The 9,152-nt window shown below is 39.9% G+C and overlaps 1 protein-coding gene across 2 annotated transcripts; it reads left to right on the top strand.

Annotated features, from left to right (window-relative positions):
- The first annotated feature begins 1,839 nt into the window (after nucleotides 1-1,839).
- On the top strand, nucleotides 1,840-8,428 carry LOC4350690 (centromere/kinetochore protein zw10 homolog). Of its 2 annotated transcripts, none has more exons than XR_001541415.2 (14): nucleotides 1,840-2,563; nucleotides 2,666-2,809; nucleotides 3,442-3,615; nucleotides 3,948-4,106; nucleotides 4,184-4,414; nucleotides 4,517-4,627; nucleotides 4,804-4,896; nucleotides 6,229-6,324; nucleotides 6,810-6,938; nucleotides 7,066-7,143; nucleotides 7,460-7,602; nucleotides 7,674-7,815; nucleotides 7,911-7,993; nucleotides 8,154-8,428. XR_001541415.2 is itself a non-coding variant. In XM_015761641.2 (14 exons), the coding sequence occupies exons 1-14, from the start codon at nucleotides 2,027-2,029 to the stop codon at nucleotides 8,235-8,237; spliced, it is 2,220 nt and encodes a 739-aa protein (XP_015617127.1). In that variant the 5' UTR covers nucleotides 1,840-2,026; the 3' UTR covers nucleotides 8,238-8,428. The 2 variants fall into 2 exon arrangements, 1 of the variants encoding a protein (XP_015617127.1); XM_015761641.2 differs by having other exon boundaries at nucleotides 7,444-7,602.
- The last annotated feature ends 724 nt before the right edge of the window (nucleotides 8,429-9,152 follow it).

The raw sequence follows: 9,152 nt of genomic DNA, 5'->3' as shown, positions 1-9,152 counted from the left end.
TCAAAAATATTTATCAAGCGCAAGGGACAGAGGCACTGGAATAGCTCATGCTAGAAGCGGAGGAGTCAGGATAGTGTATTTAGCTAGCTTGTTTTTTTTCACTCAAAGTGTTGGACAATATATCATCGGTCATTCATACATGCATGGTTGCCTATTTATAGGCTATACAACGACATACACAGAAGTTTAATGAGCTCAACTAGTAGTACTACTACCTGCTAGTAAAGTTACTAGCTACTAAATGTGGCTAGACTTGTCTAAGAACTTCAAGTGTTGCAGTGAACTAGTTTGACTTATGTTTCGGGAACACTTGAAAACATGAGCTAAAGAGTAGGCTAGACAAGGGTTTCAAGAGTTGAATTAATTCCAACCAACTTCCCCTTAATTCATTTCTTGGCGTCAGTAATACATGAGAACAAACTCTCAGCAACTCCTTGTTGAACAAAGAACAAGGCCTTGGCGTTGATGCATCTTAACTTGGATTATGGTCCCGCTCTTTTTGGTTTCTAGGAATATCTTGATTTGGAGCATAGTCTTCTCTACTTCCTTTGTCATCGTCGTCTTCCCTTCGGTACCGAGTTGTAGCAGCATCTTTCACCATGCTCGTGTCTTGATTAGGCAACACCACATTAGTGTTGACAGACAAATTTCAGCATCCCGTCATTCATATTGAGGGTTGAGTCTAAAAAGCACATTGACTTCTCACTAACAATCCAATTTGGCATAGGTCCTTCCAGTAGGGTGAATAATATCAATAAAAGAAAGGCAAGCGGGTGGTTGAAGTGATGGTGAGGAAAAAGATAAGGAATGAGAAAGGAGGTTTGGAACTAGTTGTTTTCTTATATGTAATCATCATAAAACTTCATGCGTTGACTAACTAAGCCTAAACTCTACAGATTGTTGCCTGCTTTATGGGGTTTTAGAATTTCAGCAGATTGTTCTTGAAATGTTGGTTTATATTATTTGGCATTATATTAGGTAGCTCAAATTAAATATATGACTGGAAAAACTTATCTTCTTTGTAGTGTTCATATGATTTGCATTCAACTATAGACTTAGGTAACTCAATTTGTTTGATATTTTTCAGTGACATTTTAAATGACATGTAAAAATTAGAAAGAATCTAGAAAACGTTCCATTGCCTTAAGTAGAGACTTTCTTTTGCATTATTAGGATATCCGCGGTATAATAAAATAGCAGGTAGTGTGGAGGTGGTGAAGAACTAATACCGGATCATAGAATTCCCTAGAAAACTTACGATTTTTTTCAAAGCAAGCCTCATCTTACTTTTCATTCTACATAAACTAATTTGTGGGTACTGTAAACAACTGCCACTCCCTCCGTCCCAAAATGCTAGACGTTCTAGGATTGTTGAGCCAAATTAGTTGTGAGTGAAAATGGCAATTTTGCCCCTAATTTATGGGATTAGAGCTAATCATGTGGATGCTTGAGTAGTACTAGTACACAGCCACATCTGCTATTTCATGGCTTGAGTAGTACTAGTACACTGCCATATATGCTACTTCATGGATTAAGGGCATGTTCACTTTGATGCCAAAAAAAACCTTACCAAATTTTGGCAGGATTTCTTATATAATTACCAAAATTTAGCAGCAAACTAAATGTAGCCACTTTTTTTGGTAAATTTACCAAAACTTGATAAGGTTGAAAATGACATCAAAGTGAACAGGCCCTAAACTAATGCAACCAGTCCAATCAATTCAAAACTTTTCACTTTCTTTATGGATGCTTTTCTAGGAGTTTGCAACTGTGTGCTGTTGGAGAAGTGCAGCGTCAACAAATATAAGACATTTGCTTGTGAGCAGAACGACCTTCTTTGTGGGACGGAGGGAGTACTACCCTGCAACTATGGAAGATGCCCTTACTCATGGAGTAATTTTTTTCTTAAGCCCCTAGCCCCTACCTTTGTTGCTATTATCAAACAAGTCCCCAACGGCTTAACTCCTCCCCGTCCGGATCCCGCAGCGCCGCCCCCACCCCCACCACCGCCTCGTCGCCGGCGGCGATGGCCGACGACGTGCGCGAGCTCCTCCTCTCCACCACCGCCGACGCCGACCCCTCCACCCCGCTCTCGGCCCCGGACCTCCGCCTCCTCATCGACCGCCTCCGCATCCGCTCCGACCGCCTCCACGCCTCCGCGCTCTCCTTCGCCTCCTCCCACCGCGCCCCGCTCGCCGCCGCGCTCCTCCGCGCCGCCGACTCCTCGGCCTCGTCCTCCTCCCTCGAGTCCTCCCTCGCGTCGGCGCTCGCCCCGCTCTCCTCGTCCCCGGGCCTCTCCGACCTCAGGGAGCTCTCCGACCGCCTCCTCGCCGCCCGCCGCGAGCTCCGCGAGCGGCAGGAGCACCTCGCCGCCGCCTCCTCGGTAGCCGACCTCGCCGCTCGACTTCGTGCCGCTCGCGCCTCACCCGACCCCCTCGCCGCCGCCGCCGCCGCTGCCGAGCTCAAGCCTCTCCTGGTGGATCCCGAGGGATCTGGATCTAGTCAGGACGAACCCGTCGTGTTCGGGCTTCTCCGGAACGACTGGGAGCAGCTAGTCGACGAGGTGATGGGGGTTCTACTCCGGAGGGTTTCGGGTTTTGTTACGATTTGTGTTTGTGCAGTTGTGCTAACTGTCAGTGATAATGATTTTTTGGTGATAATGTAGTTGCAAGTGATGCTTGCGAAGAACTTGGAGGAATGTGTGGAGTTTGCGCCGGAGGGAGGGAAGGTGATGGTGAGGACTGCGCCTGTAGGCAAGTCCGGTGGAACACCTGGTGTGGAGCTTCGCGTGGCTCTGCAGGCCTTGGAGGTGAGGTTTATACTGAGAAAATCAGTTTGGTGTGAGAGCTCCAAATTTGGACCATAAAACATATCTAGCAGATAAATGTTGCCAGGAGATCATAGGAATTATCTTGGTGTTCAGCGATTGCCTTAGAATAAGAAATACATAAGTGCATATTTTTGTGCTACGGTATTTAGTTTTCGATGGAAATTTGGAACATCAAATGGTAATATTGTCTTTAAGCTCTACAATTTGTTAAGTACTGAACAATAATAGCATTAAAGTTTGCCAGCGGGAGAGGTGGATAATTTCAGAGTGCTGAAATTGTCTCCTCGCACCTTTGAAAAGGAGCATATTGCACCAATCATATTTGTTAGATCTTCTGTACCGATACTATTGTTTTATTCTTTTCATACCCTCCAAACGTAGCAGGTGATTCTGTGGTTTGTGGAATCAACCTTTCTTACTTCTCTTGGGTCCCCATAAGGCTAGCCCCCTGAATCATTTGATCTCCAGATGTTGCAGAATAACTAGGCTAAGCCATATGTGATATAGTAGGAAGCTCCATGTCTCCACTACCTGTATTGATGACCTGTATGCTGCAATGAGCTTTGAAAAGCAAGTCACTTTCTCATTTTCTGATGTTCCTTTATGTACAGATAATTGATGCTGTAGACTATGGAATGACAAAGCTAGCAGACTTGATGATCAAGCATGTCCTAGTTCCAGCTATCAGCAACATATCTGTGGCAGTTTCTGTGGAAGAACTTGAGAAAAGTGGTCCTCAATACCCTATATCAATCTTGTGTGTAACCCCAACAGAGGAACTACAGGTAAGTGGTTCGTAGTGTTTCTTGATTCACCAGAGCTAATTGGTCATTGTCAATCATGTGCCTGTTATTTTCAAGGCATTAACTCAACATATATGTTGCATATTCAAAAAATTAAAGATGCAGTTACTTCTAAAGAAAAAGATTAAAATCTTTTTCTGGCTGCTGGCTGCTTTATTGAGTATGGAAAATTAGACAATTTCATATATGAAATCACGAACCCTTGAGTGATGATTATGATATCTTGGAAATGCATTGAGTACTAAGGAAAGTTGATTGTTGTATTCATTTCTTATTGTCTTGGAAAGTCATCTAATTGGTTACTATTATTCAAGGGCTACAAAGATGGTTCAGCTCTTTACTCAAGAATAATAGATATAATCAAGTTTGTATGTGAGACCATTTGTGGAGAAAATATCACATGGATGCAGTCTTTTTCAAAGTTAACTTGGTCAAGAATATCTGACCTGGTTATCAAACATTTTATCTCCAAGGTATGCATTTACCTTATTCATTTGATAAAATTATGCTCAAGAGTTGATTAATTGGAGTAATCATTCAATTGTGTCAGGCTGTTCCTCATGAGGCATCCAAGCTAATTGAGTTCCAAGATGTTGTGAGAAGTACAACTGAATTTGAGAATACTCTTAGGAATATGATGTTCATTTCACATGAAAAAAGGGATGGCAAGTTGACCCAATTTGTTGATGATGTTGAAGTCCATTTCGCTGTAAGGAAGAGAAATGAGATCTTGGTAAAAGCAAGACATCTTCTTGTACATTATGATTACGACAATCCTCTTGTGAGTTGCTTTGGTCGATTCCCTGTTTTCATGTGCAAACTACTGAGCAGTATAGTGTGAAATTCATCGTACAAAACATATTAAAGGGGCCTGTTATTTCAGGCATCACATGATCGAGAAGATTCCATTGTTGATTTACTTTTCCTGCCAGAAAAGTGTTTTATATCTAAATCAGCACTTCAATTAATGAAACTTGTTCATGGAGCCCTGAAGGTATACCTGGACCCACATTCTTTCTGCTGTTTATATATATTATCTAGAGTACTTGTACTAATTTGACATGGTTTGTTATTCCTTATCACATTTCTGTGCAAATGCTGTTGGCTATTGTAAACAAAAAAGTCTGGATTTGATATACATCCATTTTTGCTGTTGAATAACCAGTGCAGGATGCTTGTTTGTCATCCGCAAGAGTTGCAAAGGAGTTATGCTATGCTGCTAGGGACGCCTTACTCTTGTACAAGGCTATTGTGCCAGTTCAGGTTTGTACATATGCAAATCAACCAAAGCTCCAGAGATGATAACATCTGCTGTTCAATCATATGGATTGGCTTTTAGCTGTACCATTTAGGATAATCCACAGAGAAATATCAATTGATGTCCATTATATTTGGAGTGTTAATTAATGACTATTATTTATTCTTGTTTGCAAGTATGGTGCTGCCTTCAGGTGTACATGTGATTGTTTGTTTTGCTCTTTTTGTTTTTGCATGTTGCTGATATAAGAATGTCTATTAGCAAGGATCTATATGCTTTTATATCACTATTAGCTTTTGGAGAAAGGAAAACTTAGTAGAATAAGATTCAATTTAATATGCATGGCTTGATGATTTCCCTCAGTGTGTATTCTACTTTAACTAAAACTACACCCTAATAGATGTAAATGTAGAGGAAATAATTCTTAGTTTTAGCTACAGTAAAACACCCTTTGTAGTCACATGGTCATGGCATGCTTAGTTTAAGCAAGTGTTTCATGTAGCTAATGTGCCTCCTATTTGGTGCATCCCTATGGTTTAATAACGCACAGTAAAACTGTTTTTTAGGGCAACACAGTAAAACTGTTCAAACAATTTAATTGCTGGCTTGCTGCTTTGTGTTATGGGGAAACCTCCCTTTAGTAGATCATACCATATTCTATTCTTCAGTTGGCAAGGCCCTAGACAGGGAACCCTAAGTCCTAACCGACAGCAGGGGGTGGGAGAGTAGAAAAGGTACATGAGATAATAGTGTTGCTGTGTTGGTCCTCACATCGCAAGTCTGTCTAACAAACTCTTAAGTTGAGAATGAAACAAATGGACTGAAGATAAACCTAAGCAAAATATAAGGAGCTGGCTGACTTATCTGTCATGCCGCAGCTCCTGGTGGTGGTATGTGTGGCTATTTGGTGCATCCCAGACATTACACTAATTCTATGTTACAGGCGCTATTTTTTTTTCTTGAATACACAAGAGAGTTGCGTATCATTTCATAAGAGTGCAAGAGAACACGGGGAGGGAAGCAGAAGCAATCCCTCACCCTACAGACATACAGGACTTAAGTTTACATGAAACCACAAAACAATGACCTCACCCAAGTGGGGATAGCGACCTACTGAGGAACTCCCTAAGCAAAGAAGCTCCCATACACCAAAGGCCACACTCATTAGCCACCATAATGACAGTCATTACATTAGGACCGACGCCGTTAAACACAGTCATTTCTATGATTCCATATTTCCCAAGCCACCAAGAGTTACAGGTGCTATTACTGAGCCATGATACAAACTAATTGAACTTTGGCACTCACCTCTTCTTTTTTTTTTGGGTCTTCTGCAGCTAGAGAAGCAACTCGATAGTATCAATCAAGTAGCTGCCATTATTCACAACGACTTCTACCATTTGTCCCAAGAAATTCTTGGTCTTGCATTTGAGGTTTGTGGATCCTACTCTTTGCTGTTTGTTATAGTGATTGATCCTGATGTGTTGATTTTCGTGAGTATACTTTCTGCAGTCCTTCATACTGGAATATAGACTTGCCATATGGACTATGTATTGTCTCCATCCTTTATTCTTATGTTTTATGACCTCTCTTCGCTCTTACGATGTTCTTTAATTGTCAGTTTCAGTGGAAAGCAGATTGATTTTTTTTTCTTTGCTAAATCACTATCTGCATGCTGTCCAGCCTACCTTCTCCTGTTGTTGGTTTGAACTAGCATTCTATAATCATGGGATTAAGTGTTTTTACATCATAGATTGGTAACTGTATAATTCTGCCTATCATAACATTTATGGACCTCTGTTTTTCCCTTGGGCAAGTGCAACCTCACTGTATTATTTTCCTGTTGAACTTAAAGATTCCTTCTTTTCTTTTAAATTGTGTTACGTTTTTACTGACCTTTCTTGATGCTTTTCTCCAGTACCGTGCAGATTTTCCTGGTGACCTACAGAAACTAGTTGTTTTTGTGGATTTAGCCCCAACCTTCTCTCAGATGGCAGATGGTGTACTTACAAGGCAAATCCAGCTTGTTACTGCAAACTTAATAGAGGTATTTTGTTATCTATTTGTTTTTGGAAGTAGGCAAATGTTGAAATCTGAAGTCTGGGGAAAATACTAAACATCAAAAATGGTTTGAGGACACATTTGGAGCTCCTAATTTGTTAAATTACATTCAGGCTATAGATGGCGCTGATGGTTTTCAGAATACACACCAACCTCAGCATTATGAATCAGCAAAATTCAGTATTGAGCAGGTATGTTTCATTGCAAAGATGTCAGTTACTTGGACCTTGTAGAAATAGTAGTGAATAACCTAGACCGGTTACTGTACTTTTGGAGTGGTCAACAGTAGAATAGAATTTGTTCTTAACATCTTATCCATGTCCTGCAATGGAATCACAATTATCTTCTTTATCTAGCGCAAAATCATCAATCACAACCAATTCAATCTGTCAACTAAATGTCTTGATTTTTCTTCAAATTTGAGTTACAAAATATAGGTCATACTTCTGCACATTGATGCATTATTATGGTATATATTGACTTCCATTCAGGTTGTGTTCATTTTAGAAAAAATACACATTATGTGGGAATCGATACTGCCAAGATCAATTTACAAGAGAAGTATGTGTTACATCCTTGGATCTGTCTTTTCTAGAATTACAAAAGATATGCTCCTAATAGATGACATGGCAGCAGAGGAGACATTACAGGTGAGACATATTATCCTTGGAAGGTTTGAGCTCATCATTCTTGATATTTATTATATGTGATATGCGGACAGCTGCAAGGTCTTATCCATTTGGCTCTTGAAAACCTCTCATCACTATTTCTGTCCCTGGTTGAGAATGAGTTCTTGGACCATCAAACTTGGATCGAGTTGGATGAGATTATACGACCTTTGAAGAAGTTCCGGAAGCTAGCGGGTATATTTCACCTTGCTATGATTTTCATAGTATATGTTTAATGTTTTTTTAATTCCCCTCAAGAAAATACTAAAGTGATCTACAATATTACTCAGAGCTGCTTGATATGTCGTTGAAATCCATCACGGCCGCTTGGGAAAGTGGGGAGTTAACTAATTGTGGTTTCACATCGTCTGAGGTGAGCGAGTAGATTTTTGGGCTACCTTTGGAGTCACGAGTTTTCTTTGATAGTCCTAGAAATCTGTTTACTATCATGTTTGTTTTATTTTGATACTTCAGTTTTCTAAAACTGAAAATATAATTAGGCTAAATTTAACAAATCTGCTTACTTTGTGCAGGTACAAAATTTTGTCAAAGCAATATTTGCGGATTCTCCTCTTAGGAAGGAGTGCCTATTATGGATTTCTAGGACACCATCTTAGGATGCAGAAATCAAACTATTTGTTCTTCACTGATTCATTAGGCATCTTGTCATTGCCCTTCGTTTGTACAGATCTGGTTATGTTGTGCTTTGCATTTACTTTCATGGATAGTATGGACTATGGGGGTTTCACTCGATACAGAAACATCTATATATTCTGGCAGTACAACATTACCAGAACATTTCGATCCACCCGTTCAAGAATAGGATAATGCCAATGCAAAGAAGAAAATACCTTTTTTTTCAACCTTTAAGTCAGTATTCTAGGGCCTACTTGGCTGTGTTCTTTTGGAGGAGGGTTGGGAACTAATCAATCTCCACACGCAAAACAGAGCTATGGATTAACGCACGATTAATTAAGTATTAGCTATAAACAACTTAAAAATAAATTAATATGATTTTCTAAAGTAATTTTTCTATAGATATTTTTTTTGAAAAAACACTGTTTAGTAATTTAAAAAGCGTGTGCGTGGAAAACGATAGATGTGAGTTAGGAACTTAGGGCAAAGAACACAATGTTAGCATTGCTCTACTTTTAAATTTAATTCTCATAGCTGGATCTAGAGTGGAGTTGTGAAACGTAGCAATGAATGTAGCATCACCTCTCTAATTCATTTTATGAGAGCACTCTAGCCTATTTCGCTCCCTTTTGGGTGGAGCTAAAACTATTTAGTTCGGTCTACAATGTAGCATCACCTCTCTAATTCATTTCATGAGAACACTCTAGCCTATTTCGCTCCCTTTTGGGTGGAGCTAAATAATGCTCCCTTTTGGGTGGAGGTAAAATTATTGGTAAAATTATTTAGTTCGGTTTTAGCTTTAGAAGAGGTGAAGTTGGATGTCAAACTAAGGAGTTTTTTTTTAGACTTTTTTTTATTTTTTTATCTTATTAATAGACCTTTTCGAAGTGTATTAC

This window comes from Oryza sativa, chromosome 11 (assembly GCF_034140825.1).
Source record: "Oryza sativa Japonica Group chromosome 11, ASM3414082v1".
NCBI lineage: Eukaryota > Viridiplantae > Streptophyta > Magnoliopsida > Poales > Poaceae > Oryza > Oryza sativa.
The sequence above is the reverse complement of the archived record's forward strand: the minus strand, read 5'-3'. Positions and strand labels throughout refer to the sequence as shown.